Below are 20,034 nucleotides of genomic sequence, written 5' to 3'. Positions count from 1 at the left end.
GCCCCACGTCCCATGGCAAACCTCGGAAAGCAGGAGGGTGCCAGCTCCTCACCCGCTTATTTCCCACGGTCCCCGGGCACCACGGGGAAGCAGGAAGGTGTGCCGGCTCTCCACCCCTATTTTCCCATGGTCCCAGGCAGACCCGCGGAAAGCAGAAGGTGCCCGGCTCCTGAACCCGCTATTTTTCCCACGTCCCACCCCCTGCCCCGGTGAAAGCAAAGGGTTTACCGGCTCCTGCCCCCGCTTTTTCCCGCGGTGTCTGGCAACGCACGGGAAGCAGGAAAGGAGTGCCCGGCTCCTCTACGACCCTCTAGTTTCCCACGGGTCGCCTGTCACCCGCGGGAAGCAGGAAGGGCGGCCCGAGCTCCGCGACCTGCTATTTTTCCCACGGTCCACGGCTCCCACCGCTGAAAGCATAAGTGTTTTCCCTGTCCTCCACCTGTTATTATCTCCCAAAAACTTCCCCGCCACCCGCAGAAAGCAGGGAAGAGTGGCCCGGCGGTTCCGCCACCCGCTATTTTCCCACAGTGTCTGGCACCCCGCGGGAAATCTTGAAGTGTGTCCCGCTCTCCGCCCTCCAGCTCCCCCTCTCCCTCATTTTCCCCACTGTCCCCCCGGGCCCCGCGGTAAAGCAGGAGGGGTGGTCCAGCTCCCCCTCCCGCATTTTCCGCACGTTCACCAGGGTCCCGCCGGGAATGCAAGGAGTGGGCCACCTTCAACCTCCCGCTGTAGTTTCCCACGGTCCCCAGGGCCCCCGCAGGAAGCAGGAGTGTGTGTCCCACTGCCGCCCTCACGCTATTTTCGCCAACGGTCCCCCCGGGCACCCGCGGCAAAGCAGAGGGGTGTCCATGTCCCCCTCCCGCTATTTTTCCCACGTCACCGCAAATACACCCGCTGGAAATCAGGAGGGTGTCCAACTCCCCCTCCACCGCTATGTTTCCCACGTCCCGGGCCCCAACGGGAAGCAAGAGGGGTGTCCAGCCCCCCTCACCGCTATCTTCCCACGGTAAACCCGGAGCCCCCACGGGAAGCAGTCAGGGGTGTCCACCCCCCCTCCCGCTATCCTCCCCAAGCTTCCACGGTCCCCGGCACCCGACGGGAAAAGCAGGAGGTGCCAGCTCCCCCTCCCGACTATTTGTCCACGGTACCCGGCCACTCCACGGAAAGCAGGAGGGGTTGTCCAGCTCCCCCTCCCGATATTTTTTTCCCAAACGTTCCCGAGCCACACGGGAAAGCAGAAGGGTGTCCCCTCCCCTCCCCCGCCTGCATTTTCCCACGGTCCCCGTCGACCCGCGGTAAAAGCAAGGAGGGGTGTCCAGTTCCCCCGCCCCGAGTTTCCCACGGTCACCGGTTCCCGGCGGGAAAGCAGGAGGGGTGTCCACGCCCCCTCCCGATAATTTGCTTCCCACGGATCCCGGGTTCCTGCGAGAAAGAGAAGGGTGTCCAGCTCCTCCCCCCCCCCGCTTATTTTGCTCCCACGGTCCCGGGCCCCGAGGGAAAGCAGGAGGGGGGTCCAGCTCCCCTCCCCGAGTTTCCCCTGTCCCCGGGCCCCCGAGGGAAAGCAGGAGGGTGTCAAGCTCCCCGCCCGCTATTTTTTCCCACGGTCCCCGGGTTCCCTGCGGGAAAGCAGGAGGGGTTTCCAGCTCCCCCTCCCGCTATTTTCCCACGGGCCCGGGTCCCTCCCTGCGGGAAAGCAGAGTGGGTGTTCCACCTCCCCCTCCTGCTATTTTCCCACGGTCCCCGGTCCCCCTGAGGGAAAGCAGGAGTGGGTGTACCACCTCCCATCCCGCTATTTCCCACGGTCCCCCGGGCCCCGTGGAAAGCAGAGGGGGGTCCACCGCCCCACTCCCCCCGCTATTTTCCCACGGTCCCCTGAAAACCCGTGCAAAGCGGAGCGGTGTCCAGCTCCCCCTCCCGCTATTTTTCCCAGTTCTCCCACACGGTCCCCGGCCCCACGCGGCAAAGCAAGGGTGGTCCAGCTCCCCCTCCCGCTATGTGTTCTCCCACGGGTCCCCGGCACCCGCGGGAAAGCAGGAGGGGTGTCCAAACGCCCCCTCCCGCTATTTTCCCACTGTCCCCTGCCCCACGGAAAGCAAGAGGGTGTCCAGCTCCTCCGCCCGCTATTTTGCCCTTCCTGCCCACCGGTCCCCCGGCACCCGTGGTAAGCAGAGGGTGTACAACTCCCCCTCCCGCTATTTTTTTCCCACGGTCCCCGGGCCCGCGGCAAATCAGGAGGGGTGTCCACGCTCCCCCGCCTCATATTTTTCCCACGGTCCCAGGGTCCCACGGAGGCAGGAGGTGTGTCCAGCTCCCCTCCCCGCTATTTCCCCACGGTCCCCAGGTCCCGCAGGAAGGCCAGAGGGGTGTCACCTCAACCTCCCGCTATTTTGCCACGGTCCACTGGCCCCGCGGGAAAGCAGGATGGTGTCCAAACGTCCCCCTCCCGCGATTTTTCCCACGGTCCCCGGGCCCCGCGGCAAAGCCAGGAGGGGTGTCACTCCCCCCTCCGCTATTTTCGCCATGTCCCCGGTTTCCATGCGGAAGCGGAGGGTGTACAGCTCCCCCTCCCGATATTTTCCCACGGTCCCCCCGGCCCCGAGGGAAGCGAGGGGGTGGCCACCTCCCCCTCCCGCTATTTCCCACGGTCCCTGGGCCCCGTGGAAACAGGAGGGAGGTCGCAGCTTTTCCTCCCCACCCGCTATTTTCCCCACAGTCCCGTCCCCGCGGGAAGGCAGGAGGGGTGGTCCAGCTCCCCCTCCCCGCGATTTTCCCACGTCCCCGCAACCCGCGGGAAAGCAGAAGGGGTGTCCAGCTCCCCCTCCCGCTAAGTTGCCCACGTCCCCGGGCACGCCGGGAAAGCAGGAGGGTGGCCACTCCCACGAGCCCGCTATGTTTCACCACGGTCCCGGCAGACCGCGGGAAAGCCGGATGGGTGTCTAACTCCCCCTCCCGCTATTTTCCCACGCCCAGGTCCACGGGAAACATAGGGGTGTCCAGCTCGCCCTCCCGGCTATTTTCCTGACGGTCCCGGTCCGCGGGAAAGCAGGAGGGGTGTCCCGCGCCCCCTCCCGCGATTTTTCCACGGTCCCCGCACCAGCGGGAAAGCAGGGGGGTGTCCAGGCCCTCCCCCTCCCGCTATTTTCCCACGGTCCCAGGGCCCCCGCGGAAAGCAGGAGGGGGTCCAGCTCCCCCTCCCGATATTGTCTTCCCACGGTACCCGGGTCCCGCAGGGAAAGGCAGAGGGGTGTCCACCTCAACCTCCCGCTATTTTCCCCTGGTCCCGGCCCTGCGGGAAAGCAGGAGGGGTGTCCAACTCCCGCCTCCCAGCTAGTTTCCCACGGTCCCGGGCCCCGGAAAGCAAGAGGGGTGTCCAGCTTCCCCCTCCCGCTATTTTCCCCGTTCCCCGGCACCCGCGGGAAGCAGAGGGGGTGTTCATCTTCCCCTCCACCGCTATTGTCCCACGTCCCCGGCACCTGCGTAATGCGGGAGGGGTGTCCCAAGCGCCCCCTCCCGCCTAATTTTCCCACGGTCCCCCCCGGGTTCCCGGCGGGAAAGCAGGGGGGTGTCCAGCTCCCCCTCCCCGCATTTTCCCCCACGGGCCCGGGTTCTCTGGCGGGAAAGGCAGGAAGGGGTATCTTGCTCCCCCTCCAGCTATTTCCCACGTCCCCCGGCCCCACGGGAAAGCGGATGGGTGTCCACTCCCCCGGCCCGCTATTTTCCCAACGGTCCCCGGCACCCCAGGCCACCCAGCTGGAAAGCAGGAGGGGTGTTCAGCTCCCCCTCCGCTATTTTCCAACAGTCCCCACGCACCTGCGGTAATGCAGGAGGGTGTCCAGCTACCCCTCCCGCTTTTTTTCCCATCCCAACGGGTCCCCCGGGCCCCCGCGGGAAAGAGCAGGAGGGTGTCCACCTCCCCCCTCCCGCTATTTTCTCCCACGGTCCCCCGGGTTCCCTGCGGGAAAGCAGGAGTGGGGTCCAGCGCCCCGCCCGCTATTTTCTCCCACGGTTCACGGGTTCCCTGCGGGAAAGCGAGGGGGAGCCTTGGATCCCCCCTCCGCTATTTTCCACGGTCCCCGGTCCCCACGGGAAAGCGGAGGGTGTCCCAGCTCCCCCTCCCGCTAGTGTCTCCCCGGTCCCCGGACCCCGGGAAAGCAGAGGTGGGTCCAACTCCCCCTCCCGCATATTTGCCCACGGTCCCCGGAACACCGGTAAATCAAGAGGGGTGTCCCACTCCACCTCCCACTATTTTCCCAGTCCCCGGCACCCGCGGGAAAAGCAGGAGGGTGTCCAGCTCCCCCTCCCCTATTTTTCCCACGGTCCCCGGGCCCCTGCGGAGAAAGCAGGAGGGGTGTCCGCTCCCCCCTCCCCGCTATTTTCCCACGGTCCCAGGGTCCTCGGAAGGCAGGAGGGGTGTCCAGCTTCGCCCTCCAACCGGCTAATTTTCCCACGGTCCCCCCCGGGCCACCCGGGAAGCAGAGGGGTGTCCCACTCCCCTCCTGACTTTTTCCCACGGTCCCCGGGCCCCGCGCAAAGCGGAGGGGTGTCCAGCTCCCCCTCCCCGCATTTTTCCAACGTCCCAGGGTCCCGAGGAAGGCAGGGGGGTGTCCAGCTCCCACTCCCTCTATTTTCCCACGGTCCCAGGGTCCCGCGGAAGGCAGGAGGGGTGTCCACCTCAACAACCTCCCCGGCTAGTTTCCCACGGTATCCGGGCCCCTCTGGAAACGGAGGGGTTCCAACTCCCCCATCCCGCATATTTTCCCATACGGTCCCCGGGCACCGCGGCAAAGCAGAAGGGGGTCCAGCTCCCCCTCCCGCTAGTTGCCTCCTTCCCATGGTCCCCGTATTCCATGCGGGAAAGCAGAGGGAATGTCCATCCGTCCCCCTCCCGGCGATTTTCCAACGGATCCCCAGGCCCCCGGGAAAGCAGGAGGGTTTTCCCACCTCCCCCTCCCGCTATTTTCCACGGGCACTGGCCCCGGGAAGCAGGAGGGGTGTCCCGCTTCCCCACCCGCATTTTCCTCCCACAGTCCCAGGTCCCCGCGGGAGGCAGGATTGGGTGTCCAGCCCCCCCTCCCGCATATTTCCCACGGTCCCCCGGCAACCCGCGGGAAGCAGAGGGTGTCCAGCTCCCCTCCCGATATTTTCCCACGGTCCCCCAGGGCACGCGCGGGAAAGCAGGAGGGGTGTCCAGCTCCCCCTCCGCTATTTTCCCCACGGTCCCCTGGAACCCGCGGGAAAGCAGGAGGGTGTCTAACCCCCCTCCCGCGATTGTCCCACGGTCCCCGGTCCCCGGGAAAGCCGGAGGGGTGTCCAGCTCGCCCTCCCGCTATTTTATCTGCGGTCCCCGGGTCCGGCGGGAAGCAGGAGGGGTGTCCAGCTCCCCTACCCTATTTTCCCACGGTCCCCGCACCCGCGGGAAAGCAGAGGGGTGTCCAGCTCCCCTCACCGCTATTTTCCCACGTCGCCGCACGCAAGAAAGCAGGAGGGGTAGCACAGCTCCCCCGCCCGCTATTTTCCCACGGTCCCCCCGGCAACCCGCGGAAAGCGGAGGGGTGTCAGCTCCCCTCCCGCTATTTCCCCACGGTCCCCGCACCAGCGGGAAAGCAGGAGGGTGTCCAGCTCCCCCTCACGCTTTTTCCCACGGTCCCCGGGCCCGCGGGAAAAGCAGAGGGTGTCCAGCTCCCCCCTCCCATATTTTCCCCACGGTCCCCAGGGTCCCGCGGGAGGCAGGAGGTGTCCACCTTTCAACCTCCCGCTATTTTCCCCATGGGCCCCCCGGGCCCTGCGGGAAAGCAGAGGAGGGGTTCCCACTCCCCCTCCCGCTATTTTCCTCTCCACGGTCCCCGGCGCCCCGCGGCAAAAAGCAGGAGGGGTGGCCAGCTCTCCCCCTCCCGCTATGTTCCCCCGTCCCCAGGCAACCCGCAGAACGCAGGAGGGGTGTTCCCACTCCCCCTCCCGCGATTTTTCCCACGGGTACCCCGGGACCACACGGGAAAGCAAGAGGGGGGTCCAGATCCCCCTCCCGCGATTTTCCCACGGTCCCCGGCCCCGCGGAAAGCAGGAGGTGTGGCCACTCCCTCAGCTCCCCCTCCCCTCCCGCTATTGTTCCCACGGTCCCCACCCCGGTCCCTGCAGAAAGCAGGAAGGGTGCCAGCTCCCCCTCAGCCGCGATAATTTCCAACGTCCCCGGCCCCTAGGGAAAGCAGGAGGGTGTCCACCTCCCCCGCCAGCTATGTTCCCACGGTCCCCGGGCCCCGTGGGAAGCAGGAGGGTGGTCCGGCCTCCCCCTCCGCTATTTTCCCACGGTCCCGGGTGCTCCCGACGGAAGGCAGGATGGGTGTCCTGCTCCCCCTCCCCATGTCCCAGGTCCCAGGGTCACGCGGGAAGGCAGGAGGGGGTTCAGCTCCCCCCTCCCCGCTATCGGCCCACGGTCCCCCGGGCCCCACGGGAAAGCAGAGGGGTGTCCACTCCCCCTCCCGCTATTTTCTCCCACGGTCCCCTGCAACTCGCGCCAAGAAGAAGCGGTCCACTCCACCTCCCCCCGCTAGGTTCTCCCACGGTCCCCCGGGCCCCTGGGAAAGCAGGAGGGGTGTTCCAGCTCCCCCTCCCGCTATTTTCACACAGATCCCGACCCGCGTGAAAGAGAGGGGTGATCCACCCCCTCCCGCTTATTTTCTCCTTCCCATGGTCCCCGGGCCCCGCGGGAAACAGGAAGGTTGTCCAGCTCCCCTCCTCTATTTTGTTTCTCCACGGTCCCCCGGAACCCGCGAACGCAGGAGGGGTGTTCCACTCCCCCTCCCCTATTTTCCCACGGTCCCCGGGCCACGCGGGAAAAGCAGGAGGGGTGTCCCAGCTGTCGCCCCTCCCGCGATTTTACCACGTCCCCCGGGGTTCCCTGCGGGAAAGCAGAGGGGTTCCCCACTCCCGCTCTCCCGCTATTTTCCCACGGTCCCGGTTCCCTATACGGGAAGCAGGAGGGGTGTCCCAGCTCCCCCTCCCGCGATTTTCCCACGTCACCGCCCGAGGAAAGCAGGAGGGGTGGCCACCTCCCCCTCCCGCTATTTCTCCCACGGTCACCCCGGGCCCCGTGGGAAGCAGGAGTGGTGTCCGCTCCCCCTCCCCGCTATGTTCCCACGGTCCCCAGGTCCCGCGGAAGCAGGAGGGGTGTCCAGCTCCCCCCCCCCCCTCCCCTATCGTCTCCACGGTCCCCGGGCCCACTCGGGGAAAGCAGGATGGGTTGTCTAGCTCCCCCTCCCCTGCTAATTTTCCCACGGTCCCCTGAACCCAGGCCAAGCGGAGCCGTTGTTCCAGCTTCCCCCTCCCCGCTATTTTCCCACGGGCCCCGGGCCCCGCGGCAAGGCAGGTGGTGTCCATCTTCCCCCGCTCAGCAAATATTTGCCCCACGGTCCCTGCAACCCGCGGGGAAAGCAGATGGGTTCCAACTCCCCCTCCCCGCTATTTTCTCCCAGGGTCCACCGGAGCCCCACATGTAAAGCAGAGGGGTGTTCACATCCCCCTCCCCGCTATTTTCCCACGGTCCCCGCACCCGCGGTAATCAATAGGGGTTTCCCAGCCTCCACCTCACACGATTTTCACCACGTCCACGGAACCCGCGGGAAAAGCAGGAGTGGGTGTCGCCAGCTCCCATCCCGCTATTTTCCAAACGGTCCCCGGGCCCTGCGGGAAAGCAGGAGGGTGTCCATCCCGCCCCCTTCCCCTTTTTTCACACGGTCCCAGGGTCATGCGGGAAGGCAGGAGGTGTCCGCGCGCCCTCCCGCTATGTTTCCCACGGTCCCTCCCCCGGCCCCGCGGGAAAGCAGAGTGGTGTCCAACTACCCCCTCCGCTATTTTCCCACGGTCCCCGTTCCACGCGCAAAGAAGGAGGGGTGTCCAGCTCCCACTCCCGCTTATTTCCCACGGTCCAAGGTCCCCCCCCCCGCGTGAAGCAGAGGGGTTCCCACTCCCCTCCCGCTATTCCCACGTCCCAGGTCCCGCGGAATGCAGGAGGGGTGTCCAACTCAACCCCCGCGTAAATTTTCCTCCCACGGTCTCCGGCCCCGCGGGAAAGCAGGAGGGGTGTCCAACTCCCCCCTCCCACCCGCTATTTCCACGGTCCCACGGGCCCCGCGGCAAAGCAGGAGGGTGGTCCACTCCCCCTCCCGCTATTTGCCATGGTCCCCGGTTTTCCATGGCGGGAAAAGCAGGAGGGGTGTCCACTCCCCCTCCCCGCTATTTTCCCTCCACTGTCCCCCAGGCCGCCGAGGGAAAGCGGATGGTGGTCCACCTCCCCTCCCGCATTTTCCCACGGTCCCTGGACACGTGGGAAAGCAGGAGGGGTGTCTCAGCTCCCCACCCGCTATTTTACCACAGTCCCAGGGGTCCCGCGGAAGGCAGGATTGGTGTCCAGCTACCCCTCCCGCATTTTCCCACGGGCCCCCGGGCCACCGGGCAAGCAGGAGGGTGTCAGCTCCCCCTCCCGCTATTTTTCCCACGGTCCCCCGGCAACCGCGAGACGCAGGAGGGGTTCACGCCCCCTCCCGCTATTTTCCCACGGTCCCAGGACCCACGGGAAAAGCAAGAGGGTTGTCAGCTCCACCCTCCCGGCTATTTTCCCACGGCCCCCTGTGCCCCGCGGAAAGCAGGAGGTGTGTCCACTCCCCTCCCGCTATTTTTCCCACGGTCCCCGGGTTTCCCTGCAAGAAAGCAGGATGGTTTCCAGCGCCCCCTCCCCGCTAGATTCCCCACGTGTCCCCGGGCGCCCTAGGAAAGCAGGAGGGGGTGGTCCAACTCCCCCGCCCGCTATTTGTCCCACGGTCCCCCGGGCCCCGTGGAAAGCGAGGAGGGTGTCCTGCGCCCCCGCCCGCGATTTTCCCACGGTCCCCCAGGTTCCCGCGGGAACAGGAGGGGTGTCCAGCTCCCCATCCCGCTATTTCCCCCATGGTCCCCGGCCAGCGGGAAACAGGAGTGTCCATCTCCCACCTCCGCTATTTGCCCTCCCACGGTCCCGGGCCATGCGGGAAGCAGGAGGGGTGTCCCAGCTCCCCCTCGCCGCTATTTTCCCACGGTTCCGGCAATGTCCGCGGAAGGCAGGAGGGTGGTCCACCTCAAACCCCGCTATTTTACCATGGGCACCCGGGCCCTGCGTGAAAGCAGAGGGGTGTCCCAACGCCCCCACCACCTATTTTCCCACGGATCCGCCTGCCCGCGATCAAGCAGGAGGGGTGTCCACTCCCTTCCCCCTCCCGCATGATTTTTCCCACGGTCCCCGGCACCCGCGGGAATCGGGGGGTGTCCCCACTCCCCCTCCCGCTATTTCCCACGGTTCCTCGGCCTCACGGAAAGCAAGAGGGGTTCCAGCGTCCCCCGCCCGCTATTTGCCCACGCCCCAGGCCCGCGGGAAAGCAGGAGGGGTGTCCAAGCGCCCCCTCCTTCGCCCTATTGTTCCACAGGGGCCCCGGTTCCAGCAGGAAAAATGCAGGAGGGTGTCCAGCGCCCCCTCCAGCTAATTTCACCACGTCCTGGGTTTCCCTGCGGGAAACAAGGAGGGTGGGCCAGCTCCCCCATCCGATATTTCCCACGGTCCCCGGGCCCCGAGGGAAAGCAGGAGGGGTGTACCACCTCCCCCTCCCGCTATTTTCCCACGTTTCCCGGCCCCGTGGGAAAGCAGTAGGGTGTCCCTCTCCCCCCTCCACTATTTTCCCACGGTCCCAGGGTCCCCGCCGGGAAGGCAGGAGGGTGTCCAGCTCCCCCTCCCCGCTATCTTCCCACGGTCCCCGGGCCCCACGGGAAAGCAGGGAGGGGTGTCCAGCTCCCCCTCCCGCTATTTTTCCCACGTCCCCCTTGCAATCGGCCTCGCGCCAAAGCAAAGCGGTGTCCAGCTCCCCCCTCACAGCTCCCCCTCCCGCGATGTTCCCACTGTCCCGGCCCCGGGGTGGAAAGCAGGAGGGTGTCCACTCCCCTCCCGCTATTTTTTTCCCACATCCAGGCACCCGCGGGAAGCAGGAGGGGTGTCCCAAGCTCCCCCTCCCGCTTTTTTCCCATGGTCCCCCCGGGCCCCGCGGAAAGCAGGGGGTGTCCAGCTCACCCTCCGCCACTATTTTCCCCACTGTCCCCCGGCGAACCCCGGGAACGCAGGGGGGTGGTCCACTCCCCCATCGCCCGCGAGTTTCCCCACGGTCCCCGGTTCCCTGCGGAAAGCAGGAGGGGTGTCCAGCTCCCCTCCCGCGATTTTCCCACGGCCCGGTTCCCTACGGGAAAGCAGTGGGTGTCGCAGCTCCACTCCCCGCTATTTTCCCACGGTCCCCCGGGCCCCGAGGGAAAGCAGGAGGGTGTCCCCTCCCCCTCCCTCGATTTTTCCCACGGTCCCCCCCCCGGGCCCCCGTGGAAAGCAGGAGTGGTTCCTGCGCCCCCTCCCGCTATTTTCACCAACGGGAAGCCCCGGGCCCCGTGGAAAGCAGGAGGGGGTTCCCCGGCTCCCCCTCCCCGCTAATTTTCTCCCCACGGTCACAGGGTCCCGCGGAAGGCAGGAGGGGTGTCCTAGCTCCCCTCCCGCTATCTTTCCCACGTCCCCCCGGGCCCCCGCGGGAAGCGGAGGGTTCCTAAGCTCCCCCTTCAACGCTAATTTCCCACGGTCCCCTGCACCCATGCAAAGCGGGAGCGGTTCCAGCTCCCCCTCCCGCTAGTTTCCCACGGCCCCGGCCCCGCGGCAAAGCAGGAGGGTGGTCCAGCCCCTCCCGCTATTTTCCCCCACGGTCCCACCCGGCCACCCGCGTGAAAGCAGGAGGGTGTCCACTCCCCCCCGCCCGCTATGTTCCCATGGTCCCACGGGCCACATGGGAAAGCAGGAGGGGGCCAGCTCCCCTCCCGCTAGTTTCCCAGGTCCCCGGCACCCGCGGCAAAGCAGGAGCAGGTTCCAGCTTCCCCCTCCCGCTATTTTCCCAAGGTCCCCCGGCCCCACGGAAGGCAGAGGGGGTCCACCGCCCTAAACCCCGAGATTTCCCACGGTCCCCCCCCGGCACCTCGTAAGAAGAGGGTGTCCCACCGCCTCCCCCTCCCTCTAAGTTTTCCCCACGAGGCCCGGCACGCCGCGGAAAGCGAGGGGTGTCCAGCTCCCCCTCCCGCGATTTTCCTCCACGTCACGGGCACCCGCGGGAAAGCAGGATGGGTGTTCCAACTCCCCTCCCGCTATTTTTCCCACGGTGCCGGCACCCGCGGGAAAGCAGAGGGTGCCAGCGCCCCCTCCCCTCCCGCTATATGTCACCAACGGTCCCCGCCCCGCGGGAATCCATGAGGGGTGTCCAGGTCCCCCTCCCGCTATTTGTCCCACGGTCACGCACCCGCGGGAAAGCAGGATGGTTGTCCAACTCCCCCTCCCGATAGTTCCCACGGTCCCCGGGCCCCCGCGGAAAGCAAGAGGGGTGGTCCAGCGCCCCCTCCCGCTATTGTTCCCACGGTCCCCGTCACCCGCGGGAAAGCATGAGTGGTGCCAGCTCCCCCTCCCACCGCTAGTTTCCTTATCCCTCGGATCCCCGGGCAAGCGCGGGAAAGTCAGAGGGGTGTCCACGCCCCCCTCCCCTATTTTTCCCCCCCCCACGTCCCCCCGGCACCCGCGGAAAGCAGAGGGTGTTTCAGCCCCGACCCGCTATGTTCCCCCGCGGTCCCCCCCGGCACTCGGTAAACGCAGAGGGGGTTTCCAGCTCCCCCTCCTGCTAATTTTCCCACGGTCCCGGGCCCCGCGGAAAGCGGAGGGGTGTCCAGCTCCCACTCCCGCTATTTTCCCACTGTACCCGGGTTCCCTGCGGGAAAGCAGAGGGGGTGGGTCCCTCCCCCTCACCGGCTATTTTGCCCACGTCCCTGGTTCCCTGCGGGAGCAGGAGGGGTGTCCCAGCTTCCCCCGCCCGCTATTTTCCCACGTCACCCCGGCACTGCGGTAAGCAGGGAGGGGTGTCCACCTCCCACCGCCCGCTATTTTCCCACGAGCCCGCCACCGCGAAAGCAGGATGGGTGTCCGCCCGACCCTCCCGCTATTTTCCCACGGTCCCTGCCACCGCGGGAAAGCGGATGGGTGCCCACCTCCCCCTCACCGCTATTTTCCCACGGTGCCCGGCAACCCGCGGAAAGCATGAGGGTGTCCAGCTCCCCACTCCCGCGATTGTCCCACGGTCCCCAGCACCCGCGGAAAGCAGGAGGGGTGGTACAGGTCCCCCTCCCGCTATTTTCCCACGTCCCCCAGCACCCGCGGAAAGCAGTATGGGTTGTCCCAACTTACCCCTCCCGCTATTTTCCTCCCACGGTCCCCGGGCCCGAGGAAAGCAAGATGGGTGGTCCACTCCCCCTCCCGCTATTTTCCCACGGTCCCCCGGCACCCGCGGGAAGCAGGAGGGTGTCCCAGCTCGCCCCTCGCCGCTATTTCCAACGGTCCACCGGGCACGCGCAGGGAAGAAGAGGGGTGTCCCCCAAAAAAAAAGCCCCCTTACCCCCTCCCGCTATTTTCCCACGTCCCCCGGGCACCGCGCGGGAAGCAGGAGGTGGTTCAGCGCACCCTCCCGCTATTTTCCCCACGGTCCCCGGCACCCTGCGTACGCAGGAGGGTGTCCCCACTCCCCCTCCTGCTATTTGTCCCACGGTCCCACGGGCCCCGCAAGGAAAGCATGAGGGGTGTCCAGCTCCCCCTCCCGATATTTTTCCCACGGTCCCCGGGTTTCCCTGCGGGAAGAGCAGGAGGGGTGTCCAGCCCCCCTCGCTCCCGCTTATTTTCCCACGGGTCCCGGGTTTCCCTGCGAAAGCAGGAGGGGTGTCCCAGCTCCCCCTCCCCTATGTTTCCCACGTCCCCCCGGGCCCCGTGGGAAAGCAGGGGGGTGTCCTGCGCCCCCCGTCCCGCTTTTTCCCCTGTCCCAGGGTCCCGTTGAAGGCAGGAGGGGTGTCCATCAGCTCCCCTCCCGCTATCTTCCCGGTCCCCGGGCCCAGCGGGAAAGCCAGGAGGGGTATCTAGCTTCCCCCTCCCCCTAATTTTCCCCACGGTCACCGTCACACACCCAAAGCAGGAGCGGTGTCCACTCCCCGCCCGCTATTTTCCCACGGGCCCCGGGCCCCCGCGGCAAGCAGGAGGGTGGCCAGCGTCCCCCTCCCGCAATGTTCCCACGTCCCGGCAACCGCCGGGAAAGCAGGAGGGGTGTCCACTCCCCCTCCCGCTATTGTCCCCATGGTTCCCCCGGGACCCCCCCGGGAAAGCATAGGGTGTCCAGCTCCCCTCCCGTATGTTCCCACGGTCCCTGCACCCGTCGGCAACGCAGGAGCTGTGTTCCCCAGCTCCCCCTCCCGCTATTTTCCCACGGTCCCTGCCCCACGGGAAAGCAGGGGGGTGTGCCCCCCCCCTCACCCCGCTATTTTCCCCACAGTCCCCCCCGGCACCCTCCGCGGACAGGAGGGTGCCGCTCCCCGCCCACCCGCTTTTCCCACGTCCCCGGCACCCGCGGAAACCCGGGTGCCCCCCCCTCCGCCCTATTTCCCCGTCCCCGCCCCCCGGGAAGCAGGAGGTGCCCGCTCCCCCCTCCCATTTTCCCCGTCCCCGCCCCGCGGAAGCAAGGGTTCGCCCCCCGCCCCTCCACCCGCTATTTCCCCCGCCCCGCCACCGCGGGCAGCAGGAGGGTGCCCAACCTCCCTCCTGCCCCTATTTCCCCTCTCCCCGGCCCCCCCCCCCCCCCCCCCCCCCCCGCGCAAGCAGGAGTTCCCACCTTCCCCCCTCCCGCTATTTTTCCCACGGTCCCCAGGGTCCCGCTGGAAGGCAATGAGGGGTGTCCACCTCAAACATCTCCGCATTTTCCCACGGTCCATGGGCCCCCCCCCGCGGGAAAGCAGAGGGGTTTGTCCAACTTCCCCCTCACCCGCTATTTTCCCACGTCCCCGGGCCCCGGCTGCAAAAGCAGGAGGGTTTCCAGCTCCCCCAAGCCGCTATTTTCCCACAGTCCCAGGGTCCCCTGGCGGGAAGGCAGGAGGGTGGTCCACCCCCCCTCCGCGCTATTTTCGCCACGGTGCCCGGCGACCCGCGGAAAGCAGGAGGGTGTCCTCACCCTCCCGCCCGCTAGTTTTCCCACGGTCCCCAGCACCCAGGGAAAGCAGAGGGGTGTCCAGGTCCCCCCTCCGCGATTTTCCCCCACGGTCCCCGGCACCCGAGGGAAGCGGGAGGGGTGTCCGAACTCCCCCTCCCGCGATTTTCCCGGTCACCCGGGCCCCACGGAAGCAGAGGTGTTCCCAGGCTCCCCCTCCCGCTATTTTCTCCCACGGTCCGGGTCCCGCGGGAAGGCAGGAGGGTGTCCAGCTCCCCCCCTCCCCGCTATCTTCCCACGGTCCCCGGGCCCAGCGGAAGCAGGGGGGTATCTAGCTCCCCCTCCCCCGCTATTTTCCCACGGTCCCCCTGCAACCCACAGCCAACCAGACGCGTGTCCAGCTACCCCCCCGCTATTTTCCCACGCCCCGGCGCCCCGCGGCAAAGCAGGAGGGGGGGTTTTTTGTCCAACTCCCCCCCCCTTTTTCCCATGGTCCCCGGGCCCCGCCGGGAAAAAAAAAAAAAAAAAAAAAAAAAGCAGTAGGGGTGTCCAGCTCCACCCTCCCGCGATTTTCCTCCCCACGGTCCCCGGCACCCGCGGGAAACTCAGGAGGGGGGTCCAGCTCCCACCCCGCTATTTTTGCCCACGGTCACCCGGGCCCGCGGGAAAGCAAGGAGGGGTGTCCAGAGCTCCCACTCCCGCGATTTTCCCAAGGTCCCCCCTGGGCCCCCACGGGAAAGCAGGAGGGTGTCCACTCCCCCTCCCGCTATTTTGCCCACATGCCCGGGCACCCCCGGGAAGCGGAGGGGTGTCGCCGAGCTTCCCCCCGCCTCCCGCTATTTTCCCACAGTCCCGGCACCCGGGAAAGCAGATGGTGTCCCACCTCCCCCCCCCGCCCGCTATTTTCCGCCACGGTGCCCGCAACCCGCGGGAAAGCAGGAGGGGTGGTCCCAGCTCCCCCCCAGCTATTTTGCCCACGGTCCCAGCCAACCCGCGGGAAAGAAGGAGGGTTTCCAGGTCCACCTCCCGCCTAGTTTCCGCACGGTCCCCTGCACCGCGGGAAAGCAGAGGGGTGTCAAACTCACCCTCCCGCTTTTTCCCACGGTCCCCCCTGCACCGCGGGAAGCAAGAGGGGTGTCCAGCGCCCCCTCCGAGCTATTTTCCCGCGGTCCCCGCACCCCCCGCGGAAAGCAGGAGGGTGTCCAGCTCCCCCGCCCGCTATTTTCCCACGGTCCCCGGGCAACGCGCGGGAAAGCAGGAGGGGTGTCCAGCTCCCCCTCCCGCTATTTCCAGCTGTCCCCGCACCCGCGGGAAAGCAGAGGGGTGTTCAGCTCCCCCTCCCGCTATTTTCCCACTGTCGCCCCGCACCTGCGGATACGCAGGAGGGGTGTCCAGCTCCCCTCCAGCTATTTTCCCAGTCCCCGGCCCCGCGGGAAAGCAGGAGGGTATCTACTCCCCCTCCCCGCTATTTTCCCACGGTCCCCTGCAACCCACGCCAAAGCAGAGCGGTGTCCAGCTTCCCCCGCCCGCTATTTTCCACGTTCCCGGGCCCGCGGCAAAGCAGAGGGGTGTCCAGGCTCCCCTCCCCGCTATTTTCCCCACGTCCCCGGCACCCGCGGAAAGCAGGAGGGGTGTCCCAACTCCCCCTCCCGCTATTTCCCATGGTCCCCGGGCCCCACGGGAAAGCAGGATGGTTTGTACACTCCACGCCCGCTATTTTCCCACGGTCCCCTGGCACCCGCGGCAAAAACGCAGAGGCGGTGTCATGCTCCCCCACCTCCCGATAGTTCCCACGGTCCCCTGGCCCCACGGGAAAGCAGGATGGGTCCACCTCCCATCGCCGCTATTTTTCCCACAGTCCCCGGCAGCCCCGCGGGAAAGCAGGAGGGTGTCCGCTTCCCCTCGCCCTATTTTCCCACGGTCCCCCATTTTCCCCGGTCCCCCGGCACCCGCGGGAAGCAGGAGGGGTGTCCCAGCTCCCCCTCCCCTATTTTCCCACGGTCCCCGTCCCCGTGGGAAAGCGAGGAAGGGGTGTCCAGCTCCCCCTCCCGCTATTTCCCACGGTCCCAGGTCCCGCGGGAAGGCAGGAGGGGTTGTCCGCGCGCCTCCCGTATTTTTCCCCACGGTCCCCGGGCCCCGCGGGAAAGCAGGAGGGGTGTCCAACTCCCCCTCCCTTTTCCCACGGTCCCCGGCCCCGCGTGCAAAGAAGGAGGGGTGTCCCAGCTCCCCCTCCCCGCTATTTGCCCAACGGTACCAGGTCCCGCGGAAAGGCAGAGGGTGTCCCCCTCAACCTCCCGCTATTTTCCCACGGTCCCCGGGCCCGCCGGGAAAGCAAGAGGGGGTGTCAGCTCAGCTGCCCCCTCGCCTACTATTTTTCCCACGGTCCCCATGCCCGCGGGAAAGCAGGAGGGGTGTCCAGGTCCCCCTCCCGCTATTTTCCCACGTCCCCTGGCACCCGAGGAAGCATGAGGGGGGGGGTGTCCAACTCCCCCTCCCGCTATTTTCCCACGTCCCCGGGACCCCCGGGAAGCAGGAGGGGTGTCCACTCCCCTCCCGCGATTTTCCACGGTCCCCGGGCCCCACGGGAAAGCAGAGGGGTGTCCAGCTCCCCCTCCCGCTATTTTCCCCCACGGTCCCGTGTCCCCCGCGGGAAGGCGGAGTAGTCGCACAAGCTCCCCCTCACGCTATCTTCCCCCACTCCCCGGGCCCCACGGAAAGCAGGAGGGGTATCTAGCTCCCCCTCACCGCTATTTTCCCCCACGGTCCCCTCACTGCACCACGCCAAAGCGGAGCGGTGGTCCAGCCTCCCTCCCGCGATTTCCCACGGTCCCCGGGCCCCTGCGGCAAAGCAGGAGGGGTGGTCCGCTCCCCCTCCCATCGCCGCTATTTTCCCACGGTCCCGGCACCCGCGGGAAAGCAGGAGGGTTTCCCAACGCCCCGCCCGCTATTTTCCCCATGGTCCACGGCCCCACGGGAAAGCAGGGAAGGTTCCAGCTCCCCCTCCCGCGATTTTCCAAGGTCCCCTGGCACCCGCGCAAAGCGAGCGGTGTCCAACTCCCCTCCCCGCTATTTTTCCCACGGTCCCTGGGACCAACGGGAAAGCAGAGGGTGGTCCACCTCCCCCCTCCCCCCCGATTTTTCCCACGTGCCTGCCCGGCACCCGCGGGAAAACAGGAGGGGGTGTCCAGCTCCCCCCGGTCCAGCTCCCCCTCCCGCTATTTTTCCACAGTCCCCAACGCACCCGCGGGAAAGCAGGATGGTTGTCCCCTCTCCCCCTCCCCGCGATTTCCCCGGTGCCCGGCACCCGCGGGAAAGCAGAGGGTGTCCAGCTCCCCCTCCCGCTATTTTCCCACGTCCCCAGCACCCTCGGGAAAGCGGAGGGTGTCCAGGTCCCCCTCCGCCGCTATTTTCCCACGGTCCCATGCCCCGCGGGAAGGACAGGAGGGGTGTCCAACTCCCCCTCCAATATTGTACCACGGTCCCCGTGCCCCGCGGAAAAGCAGAGGGTGTCCAGCGCACCCTCCCGCTATTTTCCCCCACGGACCCGGCACCCGCGGAAAGCAGAGGGGTGGCCACTCCCACTCCCGCTATTTTCCCACGGTCCCCGGCACCGCCCCGGAAAGCAGAGGGGTGTCCAAGCTCCATCCCGCTAGTTTCCAGGTCCCCGGCACCCGCGGGAAAGAGCAGGAGGGGTGGTCAGCTCCCCTCCCGCTATTTTCCCACGGTCCACGGCACATGCGTTAACGCAGGAGGGGTAGTCCAGCTCCCACTCCCGCTATTTCCCACGGTCCCCCCGGGCCCCGCGGGAAAGCAGGAGGGGTATCTAGCTCCCCCCGCCCGCTATTTCGCCAAGGTCCCCCGCAACCCACGCAAGCAGGAGCGGTTTACCAGCTCCCCTCCCGCTTATTTTTCCCACGGTACCCCGGGCCACGCGGCAAAAGCGAGGGGTGTCCAGCTCCCCCTCCCCGCTATTTTCACCAGTTTCCCACGGTCCCCTGCACCCGCGGGAAAAGCAGGAGGGGTTGTCCCAACTCCCCCTCCCGCTATTGTCCCTGGTCCCCGCGGGCCCCACGGAAAGCAGGGGGGTGTCCAGCTCCCCCTCCCCCGCTATTTTCCCACGGTCCCCTGCACCCGCGGCAACGCAGGAGCGGTGTCCAGCTCCCCCTCCCCGATATTTTCCCACGGTCCCCGGGCCCACGGGAAAAAGCAGAGGATGTCCACCGCCCCCGCCCAGCTATTTTCACCACAGTCCCCCCGTCACCCGCGGAAGCAGAGGGGTGTCCAGCTTCACCTCCCACTATGTTCCCACGGGTCCCCCCCCGGCACCCCGGAAATCAGGAGGGTGGCCCAGCTCCACTCCCGCAGTTTCCCCGGTCCCCGGGCCCCGTGGGAAAGCAGGAGGGTGTCCACTCCCCTATCCCCGCTAGTTTTCCCCACAGGTCCCAGGGTCCGCGGAAGCAGATGGGGTTGTACAGCTCGCCCTCTCCACACCCGCTTTTTTCCCCACGGTCCCTCCCCGGGCCCCCGGGAAAGCAGGAGGGTGTCCAACTCCCCCTCCTGCCGAGTTTCCCACGGTCCCCGGGACCCCGCAAAGCAGGAGGGGGGTCCAGCTCCCCCTCCCGCTATTTTCCCCCGGTCCAGGGTCCCTCGGGAAGGCAGAAGGGGTGTCACCTCAACCTCCCGCTATTTTCCCACGGTCCCGGGACCGCCCGGAAAGCAGAGGGTGTCCAGCCTCCCCCTCCCGATATTTTTTTTCCCAACGGTCCCCAGCACCCGCGGGAAAGCAGATGGTGTCCAGGTCCCCTCCCGCTATTTTCCCACGGTCCCCGCACAAGGGGAAAGCAGGGGGGTGTCCAACTCCCCTCCCTATTTTCCCACGGTCCCCGGGCCCCACGTGAAAGCAGGAGGGTGTCCAACTCCCCCTCCCGCTATTTCCCACGGTTCCCCGTGGCCCACGAAAGCGGAGGGGTGTTCCATCCTCCCCCTCCCGTAGATTCCCACGGTCCCAGGTCCCGCGGGAAGCATGAGGGGTGTCCAGCGCCCCCTCCCGCTATCTTTCCCACGGTCCCAGCCACACGGAAGCAGGAGGGTAATCTACTCCCCTCCCGCGATTTTCCCACGGTCCCCTGCACCCACGCCCAACGAGGAGCGGTGGTCCAGCTCACCTCCCCGCTATTTTCCCCACGGTCCCCCCCGGGCCCCGCGGCAAACGGAGGGGGGCCAGCTTCCCCACTCCCTCTATTTTCCCCACGGTCCCCGGCACACGCGGGAAACAGGAGGGGTGTCCACTCCCCCGCCCGCTATTTCCCATGGTTCCACGGCCCCACGGGAAAGCAGAGGGGTGGTCCAGCTTCCCACTCTCCGCTATTTTACAACGGTCCCCGGCACCCGCGGCAACGCAGAGCGGTGTCCGCTCCCAGCTCCCCCTCCCGCTATTTTCCCCACGTCACTGGCCCCACGGGAAGCAGGAGGGTGTCCACCTCCCCCTCCAGCTATTTTCCCACAGTCCCCGCACCGCGGGAAAGCAGGAGTGGTTCCCACTCCACCTCCCACTATTTTCCAACGGTCCCCGGCACCCGCGTGGAAAGCAGAGGGGGTCCAGCTCCCCTCCCGCTATTTTCCTCCACGGGTCCGGGCCCCGCGGGAAAGTCAAGGAGGGTGTCCCAGCTCCCCACCCGCGATTTCCCCACAGTCCCAGGGTCCCGCGGGAAGGCCATGAGGGTGTCCACGCTCCCCCTCCCGCTAATTTTCCCATGGGCCCCCCGGGCCCAGGAAAGCAGGAGGGGTGTCCAGCTCCCCTCCCGCTATTCCACGGTCCCCTGCAAACCTCGGCAAGCAGGAGCGGTGTCCCACTCCCCTCCCGCTAGTTTCCCCACGGTCCCCTGGCCCCACGGAAAGCAGGAGGGTGTCCACCTCCCCCTCCCGCTTATTTTCCCACAGTCCCCGCACCCGCGGGAAAAGCAGGAGGGGGTCCCAGCGTCACCTCCCA

At 67.2% G+C, this 20,034-nt stretch overlaps 1 protein-coding gene across 1 annotated transcript; it reads left to right on the top strand.

Annotated features, from left to right (window-relative positions):
- Positions 1–17,301: 17,301 nt before the first annotated feature.
- Positions 17,302–19,038, top strand: LOC121917667 (basic salivary proline-rich protein 2-like). Its single transcript, XM_042443796.1, has one exon. The coding sequence runs from the start codon at positions 17,302–17,304 to the stop codon at positions 19,036–19,038; it is 1,737 nt and encodes a 578-aa protein (XP_042299730.1).
- The last annotated feature ends 996 nt before the right edge of the window (positions 19,039–20,034 follow it).

This window comes from Sceloporus undulatus, unplaced genomic scaffold, assembly GCF_019175285.1.
Source record: "Sceloporus undulatus isolate JIND9_A2432 ecotype Alabama unplaced genomic scaffold, SceUnd_v1.1 scaffold_50, whole genome shotgun sequence".
NCBI lineage: Eukaryota > Metazoa > Chordata > Lepidosauria > Squamata > Phrynosomatidae > Sceloporus > Sceloporus undulatus.
Note: the sequence above shows the minus strand (reverse complement) of the source record. Positions and strands in the feature narration are given on the sequence as shown.